This window comes from Cnephaeus nilssonii, assembly GCF_951640355.1.
Source record: "Cnephaeus nilssonii genome assembly, chromosome: 16".
In the NCBI taxonomy this organism is placed as follows: domain Eukaryota; kingdom Metazoa; phylum Chordata; class Mammalia; order Chiroptera; family Vespertilionidae; genus Cnephaeus; species Cnephaeus nilssonii.
This window is the reverse complement of record NC_137087.1, coordinates 39,080,226-39,107,967: the sequence shown is the minus strand read 5'-3', so window position 1 is coordinate 39,107,967 and position 27,742 is coordinate 39,080,226. Positions and strand designations below refer to the sequence as shown.

The 27,742-nt window shown below is 42.9% G+C and overlaps 1 protein-coding gene across 3 annotated transcripts in view; it reads left to right on the top strand.

Moving 5' to 3' along the window:
* The window catches only part of MYOF (myoferlin), a 131,193-nt gene that overhangs the window by 73,513 nt on the left and 29,938 nt on the right, over positions 1 to 27,742 (top strand). For all 3 annotated transcript variants that reach the window (XM_079793650.1, XM_079793652.1, XM_079793651.1), the window contains exons 23-38: positions 408 to 600; positions 1,741 to 1,896; positions 3,428 to 3,559; positions 6,442 to 6,605; positions 8,895 to 9,009; positions 10,752 to 10,857; positions 12,072 to 12,217; positions 14,516 to 14,689; positions 15,829 to 15,937; positions 17,204 to 17,281; positions 19,672 to 19,853; positions 19,948 to 20,106; positions 20,230 to 20,328; positions 21,487 to 21,648; positions 23,465 to 23,630; positions 26,565 to 26,641. In XM_079793650.1, the coding sequence (XP_079649776.1) occupies positions 408 to 600; positions 1,741 to 1,896; positions 3,428 to 3,559; positions 6,442 to 6,605; positions 8,895 to 9,009; positions 10,752 to 10,857; positions 12,072 to 12,217; positions 14,516 to 14,689; positions 15,829 to 15,937; positions 17,204 to 17,281; positions 19,672 to 19,853; positions 19,948 to 20,106; positions 20,230 to 20,328; positions 21,487 to 21,648; positions 23,465 to 23,630; positions 26,565 to 26,641 (2,218 nt within the window). The remainder of the gene's footprint in view (positions 1 to 407; positions 601 to 1,740; positions 1,897 to 3,427; positions 3,560 to 6,441; positions 6,606 to 8,894; positions 9,010 to 10,751; positions 10,858 to 12,071; positions 12,218 to 14,515; positions 14,690 to 15,828; positions 15,938 to 17,203; positions 17,282 to 19,671; positions 19,854 to 19,947; positions 20,107 to 20,229; positions 20,329 to 21,486; positions 21,649 to 23,464; positions 23,631 to 26,564; positions 26,642 to 27,742) is intronic.

Here is a 27,742-nt window from a genome sequence, read left to right as displayed (position 1 = left end):
GTAGGGGTGTATGGACCCTAAGTTAAGAACCCATTGGCTAAGTGGTCTCTAATCTCCCTTCTCCTTCATTTTGTGGTTCTATACAATGATTATAGGAAGGGAAGGCCATTTCTCCAAACTGCTGCTGCTGCTTCCATCTTCTTTCCAGTGATTCTATGGGCCTTGGGTCAAATCCCAGGAATCGCTTTGAAATTTTAATCCCCCTGCATTTCTCTTGAGAGTGAGGAGAGTCTTAACTGGAACATCTGATCTACCAATGCCATATACAATCTATTCAGCTTACACCTGCCCATGCAGTTAGGAAAATGGTGTGATTTGAAAGATGGAAACCAAATATAAATGACTTTGACAGTTCTGAAGCCTAAAAAGCTATTCTGCAAACTCTGTTTTGTTTTGTTGTTTTTTAGCTACACGTTGCCTCCAATGGAAGGAAACCCTAATGTCACAATTCTAGATACTCAGATCCAAAAGCTGCGGTCCAGGTCTCTCTCCCAGATTCATGAGGCAGCTGTGAAGATGAGGTCTGAGGCCACAGATGTGAAGTCCACAGTGGGGGAAATTGAGGACTGGCTTGATAAATTAATGCAACTGACTGAAGAGGTAAAACTTTTAAACTGCACGAATGTCACTTTATATAGAAGAAGGATCCTGTGGAATGGCATAGGATAGAGATGGTGGTAGGGAAACCTAGTACATTGCCTTGGATTTTGGCCAGATCTGATGGATGATGAAATCAAGGAGTTGCTGGCCAAGATGCTAATGGGTAATGGGATGAACATCACTGAAGTCAGGGGAGAAGAAGAATTTTGAGTTGGTGGTCCTAGGAAGGTCTTCAGAATGGACAAATCATTATCATAATCACAGAACAGAGTATTTCAAGTAGAGTGGTAAAGTAGCAGATAAGGAGCAAATGCCACCTTTGGTTAGAATTGGGAAGACTTGACTTTGAATCTGGATCTACCATGTGTAAACTTGGGCAAAGTATCCAAACTCTCTAAGCCTCAGTTTCCTTTCATGTAAAACGGAGGTAAATATAGTACTCACTTCACAGCACCGTTTCATAAAGGCTAAAGAGGATGATGAGTGTCAAGGGCTTAACACGGTGCAGGGCACACAGTGAGGGCTGGAGAAATTTTGATTGCCATTAACCTCTGTGGACTGAAAGAGCAAGGAACAGAGGACCTCTCCTACTGACCTTCACAGGTGGGGCAGGGGACTAATGTGTTTGTAAATAGAAATACATTTGAAAAAACACATGTGATTACAGATAATTTTTATTTTCTACTTTTTATCCTTCGGTGCTTTCAAATTTTCTATAGTGAACTTGTATTACCTTTATAATAAAAAAAGTGGTTTTTAAAAACTAAATGAATATTTCATATTGGAAAATATATGAAATCTGTAACTCTTTGACTATTGTTGATGGCTTTCTTCAAATGATGGGCGAGATAAGAGGCGGGATTTCCGAAAACACCTGTCGGAGCCCAGCGAGCAGGCAGGGCTTTGGGCAGTGAAGCCCCCTTCTGCTTCCCGCTATGCTCTTTGGCCATGCACAGCCTCTCCCAGCCCTGTGGGCTCCCAGTGTGGTCTAAAAGATGTGAGACTCAGGAATGTGGGCCAGACAAGCCCTGACCACAGTGTTTCTTGGCCAAGTGGAGCCCTGCAGGTCCAGCCTGCAAGTCCATGTGCATTTAGACTAATGCTAGCTTTGCTTCCTTTTCCATCCACCCACGTGACCAGCCTCAGAACAGCATGCCTGACATTATCATCTGGATGATCCGGGGAGAGAAAAGACTGGCCTACGCACGCATTCCCGCACATCAGGTTTTGTACTCCACCAGAGGGGAGAATGCATCTGGGAAGTACTGTGGGAAGACCCAAACCATCTTTCTGAAGGTATGGCTTCATCACTGTGTAATGTGAAATACTTAAATGCAAAGCCCATATTCCCGAGAAAGGGCTGCTTTACAGTTTGCCAGTCATTGCATGGCTAGGGCACCGGTGATCAATTCCAGCCCATCCTGGCCCCTTCCTCTGGGGTGGTAATTCCCAGAGTGGTCCAAGTTTTGTTGGCATTCAATTAAGGACTCTGGAGAGGTCTTTGCAACATTGATATTTACATGGCATTGTGAATGCTTTGCTTTCTGGCATGAATTTTCCCACTGATTTCTAAAGCCTCATGCAAACCAATGCCTTTCTCCCCTTCCTTTCTAGGGAGTGTTTGGGAGTAGAAAAAAGTATATATCATATAGGTAGTCCGTGGAATCTATTCCCTAACTAAATGGGTTCTCAAATTGAAAATTTGGGAGAATTATTACTTTAGGGCAGGGGTTCTGGGCATTTTTTAGAGTCATGGACTCCTTTAAATACCTGATAAAAGCTGCTGGCCCTCTCCTCTAGAATAATTAACATCTCACATTCATCCAGAATTTTGCATATGATTCAGAACCCATAAACCCATCCCAGGGCCCTGGATTAAGACCTGCTCAGTGTGTGCATATGGAGAGCCAAGGGAGACCCTGGGACTGGCAACAGAGACCAGAATCGTTCTCAGTCGCATGTTTGACATTCCTCTCCATGGACTGAACCCAATGAGTTCTTTGGATTTGTGGGGGAGGAATAGAGAGCAAGAAGAGAAAAAAAAAAACAAAAAACAATCAGGGGAGAGTGTTCTCTTAAAACAAGGAGGAATCTGCTAACTTTTAATAAATGTACTCATTGCTCTTTAGGGTGAAAATAGAACTGGAGTGATTATTTTCTCTCAAGTACCTCTTGGTGGGATAAATATTACTTAAGATAGAAGCACAATTATAATTGACCTCAGCAGTGGGTAGAAGCAAACTGATTAATAAATAAAATTTCACAGGGGGTGAGAGAGGAGGCAGAGTGCTTTTCTCTGTGTTCGATTTTGGAACTCGGTGGATACACAGCAAAATGCTTTTAAGGGAATGTTTTATATATTTATTGATTTTATTAATACTCATTATCCAGTTTAGGGAATTATTTAATTCAGTGGGGTTCTTTTTGGTCTTGGGACTCCTTTCCACAAAAAGAATGATTTTACAAAAATTGTTGAAGACTCCAGAGAGCTTTTGTTTATGTGGATTGTGACTATTAATGTTTACCGCTATATAAATTAAAAGTGAGCCATTTAAAAAATATTTATTAATTCATTTTAAAAGAATAATAATAGCCCCATTGCATGTTAACATGAGTTGCATGTTTTTATCCAATATAACTGTACTTTCTTTAAAAATCAGAGAGCAAAGTGATACTGTTTTACATTTTTTGAAATATTTTAACTGCGAAAACCTAAAATTTCCGGTGAGAGCAATGGTTGGATGTTTGGCCTGCTTTTGGCTGCATGTTAATGTCACAGCCCATGCCGTGCCCCCCATAATGTATCATGTCTTTGTGCATCTCACAGTATCCACAGGAAAAAAGCAACGGGCCAAAGGTGCCTGCGGAGTTGCGAGTGAACATCTGGCTGGGCTTAAGTGCTGTTGAGAAGAAGTTCAATAGCTTCGCGGAGGGAACATTCACTGTCTTTGCTGAAATGGTACATTTCACCTCATCACTCTCTTTTCCTCTTTGTGGGGGTACATTTGCCTTTCATCCTTAGGGGAAACACACATATTTGAAACCACCAACCTCATCACTACTGCCTAAAATCCCAGCCAAGGGTCCTGAGCCCGAGGGAATAGAGAAAGATTGACTTGAGGTTTTATTGTCATCACTGGGACACAGGCCGAGTGATTCACACAAAGACAACCCAGGCGTGAGGGCACTGGACAGTGCAGACCCTGAGAAGCCTGCCTGGGTCAGGAGCCTGTAAACCACAGGAGACTCCCTTCTCGCTGAGGGGAAGCCTCAGGTGGGTTTGCCTGAGTACTTCAAAGACAACAGAGATAATTTGTAAAACCTTCACTGAGTTAAAAATCGACTTTTGGTTATTAAAAGTTTCATTACAATTAAACCAATGAAAATAATTTTCACAAACTGGACAGCTAAACACAGTTATTTGGATTTGTTCTTTATATACTATTTTAAACCCAACATGCTTTTTGAGGTGAATTTATTATATGTATTCAGTGGGTTTCTTTTGATAATTTTCAGATGCACTCCCTTCTTCTGCAGATGGGCCTTCATACTCAAATAAATGGGGAGATCACCTTTTTTCTAGCTAGTTTATACATGTTCCTGCTGCCCGACACTCTACCTGACAGCTGGTTCAGGATTGTGGTTCTTATCTGCTTGCTGGGCAAGAAACCCATGGCTATCTTCAATTTTTACATTTTATTCATTTAGCAGTACCTGACACATAAATATTTATTGGATGAATAAATAAATACATGATAGCAGACTTCATCCATCCACCCATATTCTCCAACCATCCATCCATCCATCCATCCATCCATCCATCCATCCACCCACCCACCCATCCATCCACCCATCTATCCAAGTTTTTAGGGAGTAGTGGCTTTATCCCAGGCACAGAGGCAGGTGATGAAGAAGCCAAGCCCTGTCCTCAAGGATCTCATTATCTATTGCAGTGATTGTAAAACGGGGTGTCTTGTTAAACATGCTGACTGCCAGAGCCATTTCAGGGATTCTCATTCTGTTGCTGAGTGAGGGATTCGCGCTAGAGGTGATTCCAATGTGGGTAGATAAGAGGTATCAGGGAACACGTTATTTGAGAAACAGTGAAACACATGGGAGACACACAGAGTCCTTACAGCGCAGGCTTGGAAGTGCAATTGGATATAAATAGAGGGTGTGCTGGAGGTTGCAGGGGAGGAGTGGTGGATGCTGATGTCCAGTCAGATGGGTAATGTGAAGTGGAGGTTCAGCAGGGCACACATAGGAGAGGCTTGCTTCTGCAGTCCTCTAGCATTTCTTGGCTTCCACCTACCTTCCAGCTCTGTGGCTGGAGCTAAGCCTGGAGAAGCTAGCACTGAGCAAGGATCGACCAGTCCAGGGCTCCCTTTCACCCTGTCCCATTTCCAGATCCTTCCCTGCCTAGAGGGAACTGGAGTTTCAATTCCCTTAAAGAGATAATCCACCCTTTTCACTTGTTTTGTGTGACTCTAGTTTCTCCAGATTCTAACAGCCTGTGAGTACCAGTAGAGGCACACTTACAACAATAATGGAAATATCGCTGGTTCTTTCCTTCCTGTGCTAATACCAGACCTCAGTTCTCTACAAAATCCCTCCCCACCCTAGATTTCTGGAAGTCTCTGAGGTGCTTCACCTGTGCTACCAATCCTTCCCCCAAACCACTAGTTAGAGGCCACAGCCTCAGAGCCACGTGAGGCCCCCATCTCTACTGCTGCTGATGCCCTCTTGTCCGTGCCAGGCTTCTAACCTGGATTTCACTAGAACCATGCTGGCTTCCGAGCAGAAGTGGTAGGAATGCCTTCTTCCTTCTTCCTGTGTCCTTGTCACTTGGACACCAAAGGAGCTGTGCACATGCCCCAAGTCTAACAGCCCCCGTGACAACAGGTCCCCTGTTTTCTTCCTCAAGTTCATCTCCTCTCAGGGCTCAGAGCCAATATCTGAGACAGGCACTTTTGTGTCCTTGAACCCAATGTCCCCACCAGGCCCCTACTCAAGCTTCTTCCCTCCTCCTTTAGCCAAAAACTCCCATATCACTTATGCCAATCATCTTCTCAATGAGCTCATCAGCAGACAAATGGAACTTTTTTTGCTGGATCCAAACAGGGACACTCACTCTAGCAAATATCAGTCCTTTATGATAGTTGACATAATAAAGGGCAGATCATTATAGATTTATAAATTCTAACGTAGAAAGAAGTGCCCTGTAAACCAGAGTCTGCCATTGCCACTGAACCTGCTTCCAAAAAGGTCTTGGTCTACCCACCAGTGGGCATGAAGGCTCAGGATTTTTAGACCCCATAAAGACTGGGTGCTAAACAACCTTCGTGTTTCAGACAAGTTCTTTGTGGATTGTCTGGGAAATGTAGCATCAGTTATAATATTCTTCCTATGGGGAAATGTGCCCCAACTTCTAGGCAGTAGGTTTGCCAATAGACTTAGAAGCCTGCATATTCATAAGCTGAGGACTTTTTATAGGTATCTAAAAGATTAGGTTCAGAGAACAATATGGAGCCATTCGAAATAATAATAGAAACAACTAGCATGATATACCATTCTTCACAAAGCACTTTCCCAATCATTTGCACATTTGAACTTTATAAGACATATAGTATTAGATTGTCCCCGGTTTACATTTGGGAACACTGAGTCTTGGATTTATCCTAAATTGCATGATCAGTAACAGCCCAAGTTTGGTCCATACCTTCTGAACTTTTTCACTTTCTATTACTGGTTAGCTTAAGTCTTAGATGGGCTTAACAATTTATGGGCTGGTTCTATTGCTTGCTCTCTGATGGTGTTTCTCCATTTTTCTTTTTTTAATAGTATGAAAACCAAGCTCTTATGTTTGGAAAATGGGGCACTTCTGGATTAGTGGGTCGCCATAAATTTTCTGATGTCACGGGAAAAATAAAACTCAAGAGGGAGTTCTTTCTGCCTCCAAAGGGCTGGGAATGGGAAGGAAGCTGGACAGTTGATCCTGAAAGAAGGTAAGTTTTCCATTTTCTGAAAAAAAATAATGTCAATGAAGCTTTTCCCTAGAAATTGGTAAATGAATCTTCCCCGCCATTTTTTATAACATTTATGCAACACCCAATGAGCAGGAGTAAGTCTGTAGAAATTCATAGAAACTTGAAAGGTTTCATTAGTGTCCCATACAAGGCAAACAAATATAAGAAGACCCTGGGACTAACATTTATTGAGAACTTTTTTGTGTGAATGTGTCGAGCCATGTGCTAAGCACTGATATCATCTTACTGAATCTAGACTGCAGTCCTACAAGATAGGTAGTGCCAAAAATTATCAAATATCTGAGATTTTTACCTTTTTGTAAGCTTAGCAAAGTAACCTACCAGTTTCATGGATGATGTTAGGTTGGAGACACAAGACTCCTGGTTCAGAGACAAAGGGTTTTATTGTCCACAGCAATAGCAATACCAGAGTGTTAACATTTACTTTACTTCTCTGAGCCCCAATTCCCACAGGGCGACAAGAAGACAGTCAGATGACACTCGCACATGCAATGGGTGATGTGGCAGGAGAGGAAGCTTGAGTTTAGGGAACCCAAATATTTTATAATGGGTAACAAGCATGCTAGCTCTTTGCTCCATAAAGAAATATCCTCTCTGTCTTCCAAATTTGTTTCCCATGTAAACATCCTTGAAAAGACAGTCTGTAACAAAAGTTAAGGGTCCTGTGTGCAGAAATGCAAAAGACACACAGAGGTTTATGTCCCTACAAATAATAGTATTAGCTCCACTTTACAGATGAGGAAACTGATACCTAGAGAGAATAATTAACTTATCCAAAGGCACACAGGTTGTGAGTGTCACAAGTCTAGTCTGGGCACTAAAACTGGCACTCAGCTATTATGCTGGAATATTTGTAAGAAACAGTAAAGGAAACACGTAAAATGGGTGAATTGTATGGTGTGTAAATTATATCTCCAAAGCTGTTATTAAAAAGGGAAAAAATGAAAAAAACAGCAGAGAGTAGCAAGCATGTTTTCTCTGGAGTCTGGCTCATGTGTGTTGCCTGCAGCATCAGGACTGGAGGTCCCTCTTCTCCCACTTCATGATGGCGCGCTTGAGAGTGGAGGAACCAAGCTTGTGAACTTGGATTTTAAGACCTCAAACTAGTTTGCGATCTCTGTCCACATTTGTTTCTTGTAATCACATAGGCATTAAGGAAGGAGGGAAATGGGTGTGCTGGGTCTGTTCTGTTAAGACCCAGTGTTTGCACATGATTGCTTTTAACCTATGGCGGCTTACTTTGGATGGAGTTGGGGTTGCTAGTAAGGAGAAGGGAAATGAGATTTGAATTGGACAGAAGGGAGAAAGGTTAGTGAGGACAGGGAAAGGCAGGGGGCATTGTGATTGAAAAAGCAGAAGGTAGAAGCCTGTCAGGGCTGAATGGGACCTCACAGGCAGCTACCGGGTCTTCTCCTTCTCTGGGGCCCAGAAAAGTGATGGATGAGCCCAATTTATACAAATGGTTGGGACTCTGTGTTTTCTGATTTCTTTCCAGTGCTTGATTCTAGGGGAGAATACAGCAGGGAAAAGATGTAGCACCGGTAAAGGAAAAAGAAACCTCACTTGAGTGAACACCTGGCAGAAGATTTAAGTCGAAGTTGGAGCCTCTGTACTTTCCTCTATGGATTGTCAACATAGTTTCATATCCAAGAGGAAAATTGGCATGGCAGAGAGTCAGTATAGATTTCCCAAGTGCCCCAATGGAGTTTGGAGTCTTAAATGACCTGGTTTGGCTGCCTACCTAGGAACTATCCAGAAAACCTAAACTCCGTTTAAGACTGAGCAAGCCCTGAGTAAGAATTTCCATGCTGGGCCCCATGAGACTGTTCCCACTCCATTTTTCAAAATAGGGTGAATGAGGAAGGATGACTGCCTATTCTTTTGAACTGATAGCCAAGAGTTTTGCTGATAAAAATCTGAACAGCCCTAAACTGAAACAGACATATGGAATATGAGGTCCCTATAAGATGCTGCCCACAGTCCTTTCCCCCAGTCCGCACCCTAACTACTGTGAAGCAGCAACCCTGTTAGTCTGAGGAGTTCTCTGTAAGTTAGGTCTCATTGTTCCAGCGGGCCCCTTCATCAGATGAAAGCTATTAGCACAGAGGAGTTTGGAGGGGAGCACCCACAGGGCCAGAGTGAGGAGGGAACTGGTGCCACCCAGGCTGTAGATGGTTCTGGACCATTGGAAAGAGTTGGGCTTGTCAGCTACCATTTCTCTCTTGGTAACATGAGCCTTGCCCACAGCTTGCTGACTGAGGCCGATGCAGGTCACACGGAGTTCACAGATGAAGTATATCAGAATGAGAGTCGCTACCCCGGGGGCGAGTGGAAGGCGGCCGAAGACACCTACACCGACGCGGTGAGTGGCGTGCTCCCGAGGTAGAGCCTTACACGTTAGCTGTTTGGACCCATGGTCTGTGAATCCACTAACCACAGGCATGGTTTCCCCTTCTCCTCTGCTCCGTCTCGTGTTCTGAACAGTCTTGCATTCATAACAAGCCACACAAGTGCACCTATAGTTATTTTCTGTAGAAAAGACGTTGGCCTATTTAACTAGATGTTGGTATGTGGTAAAGGCTTTGCAATTTTTAAAATTGTAAACATTTATTTTTTTGAATAGTTTTAAAAAGATTTACAAATTGAAGGCTTATGTTTTTAAAATATTCAAACAGCATAAAAGGAAATGAAAAATAATTCTTCTTCATGATTTCACTCCCCAGAGATAACCATTCATAGTTTGCTGTTCATATACAAGTATATAACTTTTCTCCCCACCGAAATAGAATTGTATGCACAGTTCTACAACTTGTAATTTTCACATAACAATATATCTTGGACATCTTTTGATATCAATACATATAGATCTGTTGTACATTTTTTCTTTGCCAGACCCAAGCGTTTTTTGTTTTTTTCTGTATATTAGCCTTTATTAGAGAAAAGATGGTTGTAAAAGTAGACTTGAAATATTTATGGACCCCCAAGAAAGAAAGACATTTTTCTCTTTAAACTCTAGGTTTGCTCTTATCAGATTTTGGAGTCTTGATTTTGGAATCTTTAATAAGTGTTTTATTACAAATTAAAGAAATGAGTTGCAGTAGATCCGCACAATCTGACCAGAATCACCTTGCTCTAAAGAGCTTTTGAAAAAAATGCCTGCAGTGTTTTGGTATATGCACCCAGTATAATTTAATTTGCACTCCTTTTGTGGACATTTAGGAGTTTTTTCAAGTCTTGGCATTTATAAGTGATGTGACAGTGAATGTCCTTAGACATACATTGTTATTCACTTGTGGAAGTTGATCTGTAGGGGACATCGCTAGATGGGCTTGGTCTAGGTTTTGATGCACATGAAGTTTTGATAAATATTGCCAGACTGCTTTCAAAGAGGTTGTATAAATTTATATTTCCAGCAGCAGCATATTAGAGGGCTGTTTTCTAAACACTTACCATCCCACTTTAACATCTTTGACCATACTTGAAAAACTGGTATCCTGTTGCCATATTAATTTTCACATTCTTAATTTAAAGTAAAGCTGAGTATTTCTCCATATGTTTATAGACACCCCCCTTTATTTCCTTTTACTGTGAGCTTCCCCCCCATAACACCCCATCAGTTTTTGTGCAGAACTGAAGTAAATATTTAAAATAAACTTTCTTCAATCATACATGATTATTATCTACAACCTCCAGCACCATTACCCCATACTTGAAGACATGTGTTTTTCATGCTTTACCCATTTCTGATGGGTTCTTTCCAATATAACCCCTCGTAAAAAGAGTCACACCGTTTCATAATATTAAATTGAACCATATGAAACTGCTGATATTTCACCATTTTGACCTGCAAAAACAATTTCCCATGGTTCAGCCCAACATATTCCCGAATGGTGAAAACAGAGGTTGTTCTCTTTTTAAACTAATTTTCGTATAGTAATTGTGTCTAAATAAAATAAGAGATTTTTCTGAGTAAGATTCATGTCTAAGCTGCTATCTCAGTTACCATGTGACTACGATAGTTGAGTGTGAGGAATCATATCTCATCTTTGCGTCTTAGATGACATTATGGCTTAGTTGTAAGTCTTCATTTTTTTTTTTTTTAAGAACGGTGACAAAGCGGCGTCACCCAGTGAGCTCACGTGCCCTCCAGGTTGGAAGTGGGAAGACGATGCATGGGTATATGACATAAATCGTGCAGTGGATGAGAAAGGTAACATTTTATTTCATTTTTTTATTTTAATTTTTAAAAATTTTTATTACAGTTGACAATAGTTTCAGGTGTACAAGATAGTGATTAGACATTTATATACCTTATGAAATGATCACCCTGATAAGCCTAGTAGAGAAAGGTAAGATGTTAGTTTCATTTCTGACTAGGGGCTCTGCAGCCCGGCCCTGGTTAGCCAGAGTAAAGTTTCCTTTGGAGGGAGGGGTCTTACCCCTGCTGGTTTGTCTGTGACAACCAGGTCATGTGGTTTTACTTGTGACTGTTCAGATGCCAAATCTGAAGGACAAGCTAGTGCTTGGACAGGTGCAGGGTGGGGGGCTGTCAAGAGTAAAAATGTGATGTAAGGGGTCCAGGTGTCTGGACTTTGGGATGCCAGGGATCTGTAATGAGATATTTTCTCTATTCTAACCACACCCCATTCCCTCCCTGGAGACTATAAATTACCTTCAAAGTCCTATTCAACAATAATGCAGATTACTGACGTAGCCTCTGCTAATGGTGTGTATCTTTTTCTATGAACAATAATCTAAAGTTTAAATGAAACTATAACATTTGGAATTATCAAAAGAGAAAAACCTGATTTTTTTTTTCTTGCAAGATGGAGTAGTACACAGAAACACCTAGCTTTCAAATAGATTTCCAGTTCTTTGCTGATCCTGACACATGCATGGACCTTGTAATAATAGTTAACATTAACTGAGCACAACCTACATGCTAAGCATGGCCCTAGTGCTTTGCATGCATTATATTGATTAATTCTATTTTAAAATTGTGTATTTTGCCATGATACTGGAGAAATTAGACCATAGGCAGGTATGCTAAGTTGCAAGAAACTTTTTTTAATACACGGCTGGCATGTGGGGATGCTGGGATTTGAACTCGAGCTGTGTGACCGCACAGACCGAATGCTTTTAACCACCTCCTACTTCTGCCTCTTGTACTGTGCTTTATTCTTAGATACATTCAATTAACATGAATGAATGGAGGTAAAAAAGTGGAGGGGAACTCCATGGCCACCAAGGAAGAGGGAGCCAGGGGAATAATGCTATATTCAGTTTGAAAGGAGCAGTGGCATTCAGTCGTGATGGTAGAGAATATTTAGGGGCAGAGAGAATGACTGAATGTTTCCTGGAAGTTTATTTGGTGATCTGGCAAGTGTATCGCCTCTCAATAACCATTCACACTCTCTGTTCCAGGCTGGGAGTATGGAATTACTATTCCTCCTGATAATAAGCCCAAGTCCTGGGTTGCGGCAGAGAAAATGTATCATACTCATAGACGACGAAGGCTGGTCCGAAAACGCAAGAAAGATTCAACACAGTCCGTTGCCAGTACTGCAAAGGTAAGAGGGGCAGTGGGAGGGATCTGGGCCGGGCTCTGCCTTCCAGACCACACAGAAGTCCACTTAACTATTTCTACAGAAGCCATTTATCAATCAGGGGCCTACTACCTTGCTCCAGGGTTCTCAGTGTGCTCCTCACCCCGATTGATCAGCAACAACAGCATCACCTAGGAATTTGTTAGAAGTGCCCTACTAATTTAGGAACTCTGAGGGTGAAGCCCAGCAACAAGGTGATTCTGAAGCAGGCTAAATATTGCGAACCACTCAAGAGGTAGTACCAGAAGCAGAAATTATTTGGTAGCATAATGGAATAGTGGCAATAGCTCAGGACTTGGAATAAGAGGCATAAGGATTCAAATCATGGCTTCATTTTGTTTCTCATCTGCAAAATGGGTATCACATCATGCTGCAAATTATGGAATGGTAGGGCTTAAATGGAATAATAAATTAAGTGGAACAATAATACTAATCCTATATAATAATCCTATATAATAAAAGCGTAATATGCAACAACTGATCACTATGACGTGCACTGACCACCAGGAGGCAGATGCTCAATGCAGGAGCTGCCTCCTGGTGGTCAGTGTGATCCACAAGGGGAGTGCCACTCAGCCAGAAGCTGGGCTCACAGCTGGTGAGCGCAGCAGCAGTGGCAGGAGCCTCTCCCACCTCCGCTGCAGGAGGGCAGTAAGGAGCAAGGGGTCCCAGACCGCGAGAGGGTGCAGGCCAGGCTGAGGGACTCCCCCGCCCCCCAGTGCACAAATCTCGTGCACCGGGCCTTTAGTAACAGTAATAAGTAGCACATTTTGTATGTCTTTTATAATGCTAGATACTGAATATGCATTATCTACCATCCACAAGGTTAACATTTTATCCCCATTTCACAGAGATTAAATAGACTTGCTCTAGGTCACATGTCTAGTAACCAATACAACTGGTGTTTGAACCCAAGCTAGGCTAATTCCTAACGAGAACTCTTTCTATCCCACAAAGTTCCTGACTCACACAGTAGATATAATGAATGAAGTTAATTTTTATTAGATGGTGAGCTTCTTAGGCACAAAGATGGATCCATAGCCATCTTTGTATCCTACTTGCCAGCTCAGGAACTTGTTCCTAATAAATGATAGGATAAATTGAATGAGCTGATTAATGAATATTTGTTGTTTGATTATCTCTATCCTAATGGGGTGAGAAATTTCTAGAGGCATTTGACGTCCTCCTTCCCTGTGAGAGCACCACAGTGACATGGAAAGAACACTGAGCCACCAGTCAGAGCACTGGAAACTTGACCCTGTTCTGCCAGGGTCTTGTGGAGACTTCGATCATGTTCTCTAATCTGCCTCACTCCTGGCTACGTGAACTATTTCAGTGCTACTGTTAACACGACTAGAGGGCCAGTTTACAAGACTATGCTTGACCTGGATTTTCTGTTCATTCAAAGTTGAAAAAATAGCCCCTACAATGATATTAACCCACATGGAGTTCTTACTAGTATTTCTACAATCCAATGTTACTCAGTAGTATTCTACACTTATTAAATCTAGCCAGACTTTTAAAATGTTTACATAAAATTCCCACCACTAAAATGTCAGCTGCATGAAGGCAAGGATCCTTTCTGTCTTTCTCATCATTGCTTCCTCAGGTCATGGCACAGTCCCTGACACATCTAGGCACTCATATTTGTGGAGGGAATTGAATCGAATATTGAAAACTGAGATCATTTATATGTAAATAGTTTTAAGATAAAAAGTACTATACTCAGTTGTTAATTATTACAGGAGTAATATACCCTGATATTCATGTAATTATTAGTTGTGGCAACTATTAGCTTAAACAAGATATTTAAACCCTGGGGAGGATGGTATCATTTTATCCTCCACATATAAAATGGAGATAATAATGGTTTCCAAATTATATCACAATAGCAGTGTTTTCTTGTGAGCTAATGAAGTGAGGACAAAGAAAGCAACTTGAGAAAGAGTCAATTTGCTTTACCCACCCCCCACAAAGTCTTAATAAGATGCCTCTACTGATAGTACAGCCACCACCTTGGTAACATCTTATTCCATGGGAATTGTCTGGTTATCTCTATATTCTAATAGCCTATCAGCTTTGCAAGGGCAGACAGCCTGTCTGTTTTATTGTTTGTTGTGTGCCTGGCTCCTAGCAGAGTGCTTGGCACAGAGATGATTTCCAACACGTATTTATTGATTGACCAAATAGTTTGCTTTATCAATATAAGGATGATGGTCATGATCATGATGATCATCATTAAAACTTTTACTCCTGTTTTAGGCCATGGAAGAATTTGAAGACCAGGAGGGCTGGGAATATGCTTCTTTAATTGGCTGGAAATTTCACTGGAAACACCGTAGTTCAGATACCTTTCGCCGCAGACGCTGGAGGAGAAAAATGGCTCCTTCGGAAACACATGGTGCAGCTGCCATCTTTAAACTTGAAGGTGCCCTTGTAAGTAATAAGTAGCCAAACCTCATATAACATTGGTCGAGGAAGAATATATGAGTGTTGGAGACAACACCACTGATTTCACAGAGGTTCCTCCAGGACTGCAAGACTGCATATAATTTGGGAGAAAGCTCCACATCCTGTGTGCTCAGTCATTTTTGTAGAATGAATGCACCATTAACACCTCAAAGTGCTGAGAAGTCCTGCTGTAGACACACCTATTTAATGTTGTTTCACCTAACATTTTCCAAATATATCTGTTCCCAAACCCATGTTGCAGGCATATCTATTAGCACCCAAGGCACAGGGTCTTGGATCATAGCTCTGTAAACTACAACTGTTCAAACTGAGGAAGTTAAATATACAGATATGGGGGCGGGGGGAGGAAGGACAGAAGGATGGCTGACAGAATTAGAGAATAATTCATATGGAAGCACAATAAAGAAGGCAGCGAGGAACGCCCTAGCTGGTTTGGCTCAGTGGATAGAGTGTCAGACTGCGGACTGAAGGGTCCTGGATTGGATTCTGGTCAAGGGCACTGGGCTTGATCCCAAATAGGGGGCGTGCAGGAGGCAGCCGATCAGCAATTCTCTCTAATCATTGATGTTTCTATTTCTCTCTCCCTCTCCCTTCCTCTCTGAAATCAATAAAAATACAGTAAAAAAAGAAGGAGGAGGAGGAGGAGGAGGAGGAGGAGGAGGAGGAGACAGTCAGGGAAAAAGCAGAAAGATGGAAGGAGTGGTTAGTAAAATGGTGGTGATTGATCTAAACAATGTGGTGATCAGGAACAGCCTTTTCTTATGTTTCTGCACGCTGACCAGCTGTGTTCCTCTTCTGATGCTCTTTCTCTTCCTCCTCGCATCCTTTTAATTCCCTTATTTATCCTTTACACTTTTTCTTTCCTCTTTTTCTTTCAGTGGCAGGGTGTGATAAGCCTGGACTTGAGGTGGAAGGTCTGGCTTCACCTTCCTGCTCTATCACTTTCCAGCTAAGTGACCGTTGCTTACTGTCCTGGGCTGTATTCATCTCTAAAAATAATGTGATTGGATGTGTAAACCCTCTTTAACAACCACCGTTCCATTTGTTGATGATTCTTGCCTCTTCAGTTGTAGGCATGGCTCATTGATTTTCTGCCTCCTTAGGGCGCAGACACGACTGAGGACGGAGATGAAAAAAGCGTAGAAAAGCAGAAGCAGAGCGCCACCACTGTGTTCGGGGCCAACACTCCCATCGTTTCCTGTAATTTTGACAGTAAGTCTATAGCATGTATTCATGCATCCTGATAGTATGATTTTTATCTCAAGAAGACTCTTCAAATCACCAATATAATAAAAATGTACTTTTGTTTTCATCACTTAAGGAAGAGGATTTTAAAAATATATATATATATATATTTAATATATTTTATTGATTTTTTTTTTTTTTACAGAAAGGAAGGGAGAGGGAGAGAGAGTTAGAAATATCGATGAGAGAGAAACATCGATCAGCTGCCTCCTGCACACCCCCTACTGGGGATGTGCCCACAACCAAGGTACATGCCCTTGACCGGAATTGAACCCGGGACCCTTCAGTTCACAGGCCGAGGCTCTATCCACTGAGCCAAACCGGTTAGGTTGAGGAAGAGGATTTTTAACATGCAGCTTTAAAATCATATTTGGGGTAGAAAGTGGTCACATCATTCATTTTAACATACTCTGTTCAGTATACTCTGTACTCATCCTGTCTATTAAGCCCCCCAAAAGATGATTATAATGAGAGAAAAAAATACTCAGTTAAGTAAAGGTTGGTTTCCATGATAACCTTCAGGAATTTCAGAATAAGGCAGACCTACTTTGTAATAATAGCAAATCGTTATATAAGTCTTTAGCAGGTTCCAGGCACTGTACATATGTTAGGGCCTATTATTGTCCCCATTTTACAGGTGAGCAAGCTGAGGTGCAGAAAGATTAAATAACTTGACTGAGGTCTTAACAGCTTGTAAGCAATAGAGACAAAATTTGAGCTCATGTAGTCTAGAATCTGTGCAGGGAATCACAGTGCTCTAGTATCCTCAAATTATATGTGTGGGGGAGGTGTGCTGGTGGGGGGCATGTTGAGTGGGGTGGGGATGTATATGTATTAATATAAATAAGGATAAAGAATATAAAGATTTTGAACAAACAACTGTTTCCTAGATCTGGTGCCGAAATAATATAGGAAGTCCTATTTCTGTAACTCCTGGAGACCCACTCTCCTCTCAAAGGTTGATGATGACAAGCTGTGCCCCAAATCCAGGCAGCCGACACCAGGAGTAATGAATGGTCTCCTGATTGACGCATTTGCATTGAGCTTCCTGTGGTATTTTAAATGTTTCCGTTTACAGGAAAGAGAACTGCTGTATATGTGTTCATTACTTGGTAGAAGTAGATTTGGGTGACCCATTTATCTGAAACATGTTATTATCTCCAAATATTCCAGGGAAATAGTAGTTTGCAGTATGACGTTGCTTGTAAGTAACCTCCATCCTTTTCTTTTTAGGAATCTACATGTACCATCTGCGCTGCTATATCTACCAAGCCAGGAACCTCATGGCTTTAGACAAGGATAGCTTTTCAGGTAAAGGGAAAAGCCCTCCCTCTCACACCTCATTACATAGCAGGCTAGCTTGATGCTACTTTTCTCCAAGTGGATGCTTCCAGTTTTTTCTAACAACAACAAAAAGCATTTTTATATTGACACTAGTTTGATGTGCATGAAGTAAATTGCTCAGTCATAGATCAATAAGCACTGAATTCAATGGTGAGCACTGTTACTGATGCTGGAGATACACAGAACATACTTGGCCTTTTCATACTAATAATCATTCATTGATTAAGTAATGAAAAGCACCAAGAAGAAAAGCAGTTTCTGCTCTCTGTTAGTACACATAGCTGCATCCATATACCCTGGACTCTTGGGTTGATTGCAAATTAAGATCATAAATATACATGTAAGACCATATATAGAAATATATATATGTATATGTAATTCTCTCAAGTTAACAAAAAGATCACAAATTTGCCTATTTACCTACAGCACAGACTTGAAGCAGTTTGGAGTCCATCCTGACCTCCTTTGCTGCCTACTCCCTAAATTCCCAGCACCATAAAACCATGAAGCTTCATGCTGACAGCTCAGCTAGTTTGTCGCCTTTGGACTGGTTCTAAGGAGAAGGCTGGGGGCGGGGGGGGGGGGGGGGTTGGGGGGGGCGGGGGAGGTCAGGGGTCCTGCCATCCAGGGGTTTGTGCTGTTGAATTCCACTTCAGAACCTGAAGGCCGGCAGAGCTTGCCTGGGCCTTAAAGCAGGTGCCTGACACTCCGGCAGCTCACAATGTGAGGTGTCTTCCAAGCATATACGAATGATTTCCTTTTCTTTCAAATTAGAGCACATTCAAAGTTATCCCCATAATACACATCTCCAAAATGGCTTTTGAAGACATTTCCAAGTATTCGCCAGCAGGGGGCACTCAGTCATTGAAAGTCAAAGTTAGAATCCTCTCAAAATTCTTAACTGAAGTTGCATAAAACTCAAAGCACATTCCTTGCAGTTTGAGATATAAGATATATTGCTGGAGCAAAATCAGAGTCCCATCCATATGATGCTACAATGCTAAAAACCAAGTACTCTTTTGGCTCATGTAAAACAGCTTTAGTTTAGAGATTAGGTTATGCTCAGAGAGGTCTGTTCTATGCAACTGCAAAAAGTTTTTGTGAAATTATTTAGCATGGAGAAGAAATGGATTCTTTCTTACCTTTTTTCATCTTTATTGAGGTGTAATTGAAAAAGTTATACTTAATATGTACAATTTGAGATACATATACATTGTGAAAGGATTCCCACAATTGAGTTAGTATGTCCATCATCTCACATATTTACCTTTCGTGTGTCTGTGTGTATGAGAACACTTAAGTTGTACTCTCTTAGCAAATTTCAATTATACAATGCAGTGTTATCATCTACCAGAGACCCGGTGCACAAAATTCATGCATGGAGGAGGGAGGAGTCCCTCAGCCTGGCCTGCACCCTCTTGCAATCTGTGACCACTTGGGGGATGTCCAACTGCCGATTTAGGACCGATCCCACAGGGATCCCTGTGGGATCAGGCCTAAACCGGCAGTTGGATATCCCTCTCGCAGTCCGGGACCACTGGCTCCTAACCATGCTGCCTGCCTGCCTGATCACCCCTAACCACTTGCCTGCCTCCTGATCACCCCTAACTGCTCACCTGCCTGCCTGATCACCTCGAACCACTCACCTGCCTGCCTGCCTGATCACCCCTAACTGCCTCTGCCTCCCCCTGCCCACCACAGCGACTGCCTCTGTCTCGGCCCTGCCACCGCGGCTTCGTCTGGAAGGACGTCTGGAAGGTCGTTTGGCTGTCTGGTCTAATTAGCATATTACGCTTTTATTATTATAGATAGTCACCATGTTATACATGAGCTCCTCAGACCTTATTCATCTCATAACTAAAATTTGTACCCTTTTACTAATATCACCCACTTCCCCCTCCATCCAGCCCCTGACAACCACCATTCTACTCTCTTTTTTTCATGAGTTTGACTTTTGGGGGGAGATTCCACATATAAGTGATACCATGTAATATTTTTCTGTCTCTATCTGGCTTACTTCACTTAACATAATACCCTCAAGGTCCATCCATATTGTCACAAATGGCAGGATTTACTGTTTATTAAAGGCTGAATTATATTCCATCATATATGTATATGTATCCATATCTATAAATATCCCACATTATCTTTATTCCTTCATCCACAGGTTGCCTTTTCATTTTGCTGATGGTTTCTTTGCTGTGCAGAAACTTTTTAGTTTGATGTAGTCCCAGTTGTGTCAAATTTTTTAAAAAATCATTGTCAAGCCAATGTCAAGGAGCTATGTTTTCTTCTAGGAGTTTTATGATTTCAGACTTTGTCCATGACCCCACTATTACTCTCTTTTTCGGTTTTAGACCCATATGCTCATGTCTCCTTCCTCCATCGAAGTAAAACCACAGAGATCATCCACTGTACTCTGAATCCCACATGGGACCAAACCATTATATTTGATGAAATTGAAATCTATGGGGAACCCCAAACAATCCTACAGAACCCACCCAAAGTTGTCATCGAACTTTTTGACAGTGATCAAGTGGTAGGTAATTTAGAATTTCTAAGATGGCTTTGGGGATTGATGGAGATGTGTAGGGATGTTGTTTGGGGAATTAAAGGATTGTTTGTTTCTCTAGGGCAAAGATGAATTTTTAGGACGAAGCATGTGCTCTCCTCTGGTGAAACTAAACTCCGAAATGGACATCACGCCCAAACTTCTCTGGTACCCAGTAATGAATGGAGACAAGGCTTGTGGGGACGTCCTTGTAACTGCAGAGCTGATTCTGAGACACAAGGTACTTGCTGAGTCCTCACTCATACATGCTTTCAGAGTAGCTGCTTAAAATTCTGTTAACAACTCCATGCACTCTTTACTTGAACTAACAGGCGGCATTGACATTTGCATCTTTGTTTCACAGGATGGCTCCAACCTTCCCATTCTTCCCTCACAAAGGGCACCAAATCTATACATGGTCCCCCAGGGGATCCGGCCTGTGGTTCAGCTCACTGCTATTGAGGTATGCTGCTCTCTGTGATTTGTGATCAAATCAAATGGATATGGCTATAGAACTGGAATCTTTCGTAGAGGAAATGGCATCTTGCTGTCTCCAATTTATTATAGAACTAGAGGCCCGATGCACAAAATTTGTGCAAAAGTAGGCCTTCCCTCCCCTGGCTGCCAGCACTGGCTTCCCTCTGGCACCCGGGACCCGGGCTTTCCCCCGGCCGCCAGCAGGCACCCAGGACTGGACTTCCCTCACAGCCCTGGCTTTGTCTGGAAGGACATTCGGAAAGACAGCTGGTCTAATTAGCATATTATGCTTTTATTATTATAGATTTGCCTCAAATTTTGAAATATTCATGGAAATAGAAGGCTTGTCAGAGCAACAGGAACAGGTCAATTCTAGCATTACTGAGGGACTTTAGAGTTCTCATTTACTACGAGTCAATAGATTTCTGAGTTTCCCGTGTCAACTAAAGAACTGGGAGAGGGAAAACAGACTCAAAACAGCACGCCTGTGTGTACAGAGAGAGAGAGGAAGGGACCCCAGAGGGAGGTGGAGATGGAGAGTGGAAGTGAGTAATGGAAATGGTGAGATGTCAGACAATGGAGCAGATACAGGCCAATGGAGCCAAGCGGGTAGTTCGATGGGCAGGGTCTGGCCTACTCTAGGGGCCTTGTTAGTCAGGCAGCAGCCACTTTGGGATTTCTGTTCTTAGGCTGTCATGCTCTTGTTCTCAAAGACTGAGGCAGATGGCTTTAAGCAACACCTGTCATTTTTGAATGCTTGCATGTCAGACACTGTTAAGAAGTTTACACTTGATCCTCAGAATAACCCTAGGAGAGATAAAACTATCAGTCCTGTTTATAGATGAGACACTGAGTGGTTAACCAACTTGCCAGAGTTCACATCCTGTTCTGTGGCACAGCCAGGATTTGATTCGTGCACTCAGCTGCTCTGCTATTTCAGCAGCTCAGGCAGGAGAAGGAGTGGCAGGCCTGCCTCCGTTGCATGACCTGCAGGCTTTCTAGGATAATGTTCTCAGAGATTTTTAGCAAATCCGCACAGGTCACCCTTAAAGAATTTACTGGGTATCAAGAGAGAATTTTTCCTTTTGAATATTATTTTTAATATGCTGGGCTACCTTCCCTTCTCTTTACATTGTTTTCTTAGATTCTAGCTTGGGGCTTAAGAAATATGAAGAACTACCAGATGGCTTCTGTCACATCCCCCAGTCTCATTGTGGAGTGTGGAGGGGAGAGGGTAGAGTCCGTGGTCATCAAAAACCTTAAGAAGACACCCAACTTTCCGGGTTCTGTTCTCTTCATGAAAGTGGTACAGTATCAAGACTGTAATTGTTCATGTGTGCTGAGTTAGCTGGATTTTATTTGAAATATGAACTATATTGACACCACTCACCTACACGTAGTTTATATATTTCCAAAGTCTGACAGCGAATAGAAAAACTGCGTTGGAGTCACTGGGCGGTGCCTCTTCCCCCTTACACTCTTACACTGTCATGATGGCTTCTTAAGGTTTCAAACAAGCCCAACGAGACAGAACTATCTATGAGCGATACTGACGTATTTCTCCAGTAAACTTTCCATCTATTCTACTGTGACAAGCCCTTGCCCAATGCCCTGAGGGCAGAAAGTTAACCCTCCCTTGTGGCCCTGCAGGTGCACAGGGACCAGAACCCTCCACAGAGGGACTGGCAGACTGGGGAAGAGCAGTCACGGAGGAACCCACAGGGGATAATGGGGTCACATCCTAACAGCCTGGGCCCGGGCTCCACCTCCAGGCACGCCTGCGATGACATCTACTTTGTTGAGTCAGAGTTACCCTCTGGTTATTAGAAATGTGGCAGCATCCGCTCTGGTTCACAGTCCTCCATCGCAGACACAGACTAGTTTTGGAAGAAGATGAGGTCACTCCGTCTTTCCACAATCCTTAACTTTCTAAAAGAGGAGACTCGTTCTGTTTCACTCTACTATATAAAAAGATAAAAAATAAAGGCACTTCAGTTTGACGGGGTAGAAGGTCCAGAACCTTCCTGTTCCTTTCCCCAGCCCAGTCATTTGGTGTCTCCAACACACCTGCTCTTGAACTCTAGGGTCCTGTGGATTAACTTCCCCTTTTATAGATGCGGAGGCTGAGGCCGAGAGAGGGAAAATGTCTTACCCACGCCCCGCAGTGAGTGGCAGGACTACAGCAGCAGTCTAGAACTAATCCTGTAGAGAGCAGGCATTTTCCTCCTCTTGCTCACTTTGGGGAAAACTGAGAGGTCAGGTGACTTACACAGCTAGCAAGTGGGTGGCTAGAGTTTGGACTTAGGTCCCTCCAACACCAAAGCCCATGCTCTTCCCCGACAATGGTGTAGATGGAGAACCACCTGGGTGCTCCAAGCCAGAATCCTGAAGTGATCGCTGCCAGGCCACTCCAACCATCCGTGTCCACTCCCCAGCCCCGCCCTACCCGCCACCCCAAGTTCTAGTCTGGAATCTAGCCCTGGGCGGCAAAGGTGAGGGAAGCTACTCAGTTGACCCCAGCTTCTGCCGTCCCTCTGCAAGCTCAGAGGTGGAAATTCACCTGAGACCAGCAATGATTCCCCAATCAGACAGCGTCACCAAGGCCACCAGATTCCACATGGAGGAACCGAGAGGCGTCGAGGAGAAATGAGCATCCCATTTTGGCACTGAACTTCCAGGGCTAAAAGATTCCCAAGCCACAGTTATTTCCCTTGAAGGTTCCATTTCAGTGTGAGCATTTTTAAATTCCAACTAAATGCTAACTCCACATCCTGTCACAGAGCAGAGCCAGGTAACAAGGTACTATTCTGGGCACTTCACATGTATTAACTCACCAGCCCTCCTGTTGAGAAGGTAATTGGGGCAGAGCAAGTTCCCTGAGGTCATGGGGCTCCTAGTGGCAGAGCCAGGATTCTCCCAGGTGGTCTGACTCAGAGTTCATGCCTTCAAGCGTGTGCTGCTTGCCTCGCGTGTCAGTTACTGAGCTACTTAACTGTGAGTCCCCTGGGCTGTGCCAAACGGACAAAAAGATCCTGGGTTGGTCCTTTGGGAGGTGTTTGTTGGCAAAGCTGCCCTTGTCAGGTCTTGTAGAGAGAAGTGACGCTTACCTCTGTGACCCCCAGTTCTTGCCCAAAGAGGAACTGTACATGCCTCCGCTGGTGATCAAGGTCATTGATCACAGGCAGTTTGGACGGAAGCCCATTGTCGGCCAGTGCACCATCGACCACCTGGACCGCTTTCGCTGTGACCCGTATGCAGGGAAGGAGGATATCGTGCCACAGCTCAAAGGTAAAATGAAGTCTATAAATAGCACATGGGACTTTTCATGCCTGATTTGACTTAATCTTTGCAAACCTGCTCGAGGTAAGTATTCATTGTCCAGATTTGCAGATGAGGAAACAGTTTGAGTTAGAGTGAGCTGTGTAACTTTCCCAAGATAATATAGTCAGTATGTGGCAGAGCTGGATGTGAATCCTGGCCTCGTTTTGGGGGGACCCAATGCTCAAGCTGTCATCTTCAGAGGCATGCTGCTCTGGAATGAACAGAAGACTTCTTTGTCAGAAATGTTGAGTGCTGCGTGAACTTTTTATCTAGTCCAGCAGGGAAGATAGACAAGGAAGTGGGTGATTGCAGTCTGGTGTGATGAATATTTGTAAAAATATATATTTTTATTGATTTCAGAGAGGAAGGAAGAGGGAGAGAGATAGAAACATCAATGATGAGAACCATTGATCGGCTGCCTCCTGCATGCCCCACACTAAAGGTCGAGTCTACAACCCAGGCTGGGAATCGAGCCGTGACCAGCTGGTTCATAGGTCAATGCTCAACCACTGATCCATGCCGGCTGGGCCTGGTGTGGTCAATATTTTGATGGCAAAATACAAGGCCCTCCTCTCTACGCCTCGTGTGCACACTTGGAGGGGATTTTTCTTTTAAATTGCTTTTGACTTGTTGTCCCACCTCATGAATGCATCCCAGCATTGTTGAGATGTACTTTGAAGGGTATTATTCGTTGTTATCCATCAAGAAAAAAATAACACCTGCTGAGTTTAAATGACTTACCTTAGGTCAAAATGACTTACCTTATTACATAATTAATAAGAAAATGATAGAGTGGACATGGTACTTACCTTAGAGTTCCATAATAAATAGTTAATGAATAGCATTTTGCTCTTGTCTGTTCAATAAAGACTTGTTTTTACCTTACCATGTGCCAGGGACTGTGCTGGGCCTGGGGGCCGGGTTGCCTCAGTGAACGAACTCCCAGGGCTCCTGGCCTCAGGAGATCAGAGCCCACAGAGACCTGGCACTCATTCCGCTGGTCACTGGTGGCCTCGGGCCTGAAGCGGATGTCTTCTGTTTCAGCAGCTGGGCCGCTAACCAGCTCTATTTAATCTCCCATAAGGTTCAGTAGGGACATTACAGAGCCTCTGAAACTCATCTGCTCTGTGGGCCTGAGCATCCTGCATCCCTGATTCAGAGAGGAGGAAAGAATAAAACCCACAGTCACACTTGAGCAAAATCCTACATTTTTTTAATCCATAAATTTCCCAGGCAAAGCATTTTGTGCTGAATTGACAGTGCCTAAAATAGCAACATTTTTATAACAAAAAGGATTAAAGTAACTACAGGTATTGTTTTATCTGAGGTTACTAAATGGAGAGAAACCATTTCCCTAGCGTTTTTCCAACTGCTTTCAGGAAAGAAAGTTCTTTGATGCAAATATAAGAAATAGTTTAGGCAGGGCCTGAGGCAGAGGTCTCCAGGTAGTGATTGTATGTGATGAATATAAATTGTGGTCAGTGCTTCACAGAGCCCCAAAGAGGAAAATCCTTAAGGAGTATGGGGAGCATAATGTTCCCAAGACTGGAATCTATTATTTTAGATTCACCTGGTACTTTCTTAAAATCAATAACGGTAGGGTAAGAGTTGAGGAAGTACTTGGTTGGCCTAACGTTGGAAGCACATAGAATAACTTTTTTCTCCTATTCCTGAGTTTTTGTTTACTTGAGGATGGGAAAGTGGAGAACTAACACTATAAGAAGGAATTTGTATACAGTTGTGTTCCCACGTGGCTGCCCATCTAGCTGTCACATTCTATGCTGTTGCCTTTGTCCAGGTTGTGGGGAGCGATCTTGGAAGCGTAGAGACTGCTGATAGGTCTGGGGGTGCCACATGGATACACAATGACCTAGCATAGCAACCGGTGTGCCCTGGATACTCAATAAATGTCAGTCTGCCCTGATCATTCTCTGACATTTATTGTTTGCTCTGGGCTCTGGTATGATGCTTAAAACGCAAACTTTGGAGTCAGACATACCTAGACGACTTATTTCCACTTACCACTAATGTTTAGCCTAAAGCAAGTGGTTTGCTTTCTCTTAGACTGGGTTTGTTTTTTAATCTTTATAATGGGGACAGTGGTACATATTTTACAGTATTGTTGAGGGATTAAATGAGATCCTATATGTGAGGAGCTTAGCCCACTGCTGGGTTGTGCAGAGAGTTCTTTTGGCTTGGCAGAGTTGGCTCTGTGTGGGTTCTGGTCTCCTGTTGAGTGTCTGACTGCTTGATGCTTCTTCCATAAAGGATAAACTTAGCTCTCACCCTCACCCTCACCCTAGGCTGAGGCTTTGGCACACCTTTAGCTGAACGAACCTAGTGAGCCCGGGGGCTGCCCCTGAGTCCTTGCTGTAACCCCCAAATCCAGAGCCACAAATAGTCTGGAAATTACATAAAGTCAGGGTGTGTGCCATTTCCCTATGCTTATATTACAACAACCAGGGCTGACTGAGCCACTGACATGTGCAGCTCTTCACCCTGCTTAGCTTTTCTGTGTCTTAGAACAGATTCTACGAAAAGGAGACTCCCTTAGATATAGGTTTCCCCAACCCTCCCCCCGACTTCTGCATCCTCTAAAGAAAGACATGTATTGACATAATTCTTTTTTGAGCACTTGCTGTGTATAGGCACTGGGCTAACTGTCCAAGGCAAAAAAAAAAGCGGGCCATATAGTTCCCTGAAAATGTCTAAAATCTTATCATATTTTGGGAAAAGTGATGAATTGTTGGGTTATTTTCTACATTGGAGTGTGCTCCTCTCCATTCAGTAGTCTCATCCAGGAGGAAACGCTACCATCCACTCTGGCTGTTAAACTTGAACTTGAAGTAGACTCACCACTGTATTTTTGTAAGCATCTTAGATTATGAAATTGTCTTGCAGCCTCCTTTATGTCTACCCCACCCTGCCGGGACGTCATTATTGAAATAGAAGACACCAAACCATTACTGGCTTCGAAGGTAGGCTTCAGAAATGGCCATTGAATAACGTCCATTTTATCTCTTCCAGGTATCTAAGCATTGGTGAATTTAGTCAAACAAGCACTCAATGCAATTAAAATAATAACGATCAACTTTCCAAAGTAAAGAATCTGAATCTTGCACTCATCAAAAGTTATGGTAATGCTGTGTGGATTAATGTCCTCTACCCTCAGTCACCCCAAATACTTAAAATATCCCCAGGCCCCACCCTCCAAGAGGAACCTAGACATCAGTATATTTTATTTTATTGTATTTTTAAAATATTTTTATTGATTTCAGAGAGGAAGGGAAAAGGAGAGAGAGACAGAAACATCAATGATGAGAAAAAATCATCGATCAGCTGCCTCCTACACACCCCCTACTGGGGATTGAGGCCACAACCCGGGCATGTGCCCTGAATGGAATCGAACTGTGACCTCATAGGTTGATGCTCTACCACTGAGCCACACCAGCTGGGCAAGACATCAGTATATTTTAAAATCTCCCCAAGTAATTCTAATTTGCAGGCAGGTCCGAGAACCATTGGTGTGGGCAGTCTGAGGGATATCATTTGCTAGCAAAAGAAATTTCAAGTGCAAGTTTATAGCATTACCACATTGGGAAGATGGATGCATGTAGCACACCAATGTTTTCCCTACATGAAGCAGAAGGGTCATGGATTTTTAATGGCCCTATTTGTCAGTGTATGGGATATCCCCGATTCTTACATTCACTGTGGTTTTGAAGTCAAGAAACTGATGGAAATGCTCACTCAGGATCCTATTTTAAAACCATTCAGCCAATTGTATGAGAAAGGGGGGTGGGGGAGCGGTGGAAGGTCTTGGCCCACAAAAAAGAAAACATCAAATATCTCCCTGTTTCTGTTGGCATTTAGGATGGGCTTTCACAGCATGTTTTAATGTGCAAACTGGCCAAAAAATGCACATGATTGCATTTTAATGTGTTATGTCCATAAACAGTGCCTTAAAAAAAGTCCACTTCCTTCCCACAGCATTAAACCCACCAATTGGACCGTGTTAAATGTGGTCTCCACAGCCAGCACGGTGTAGCAGTGTGCTAGGTTCTATTCCCTGAGATTCC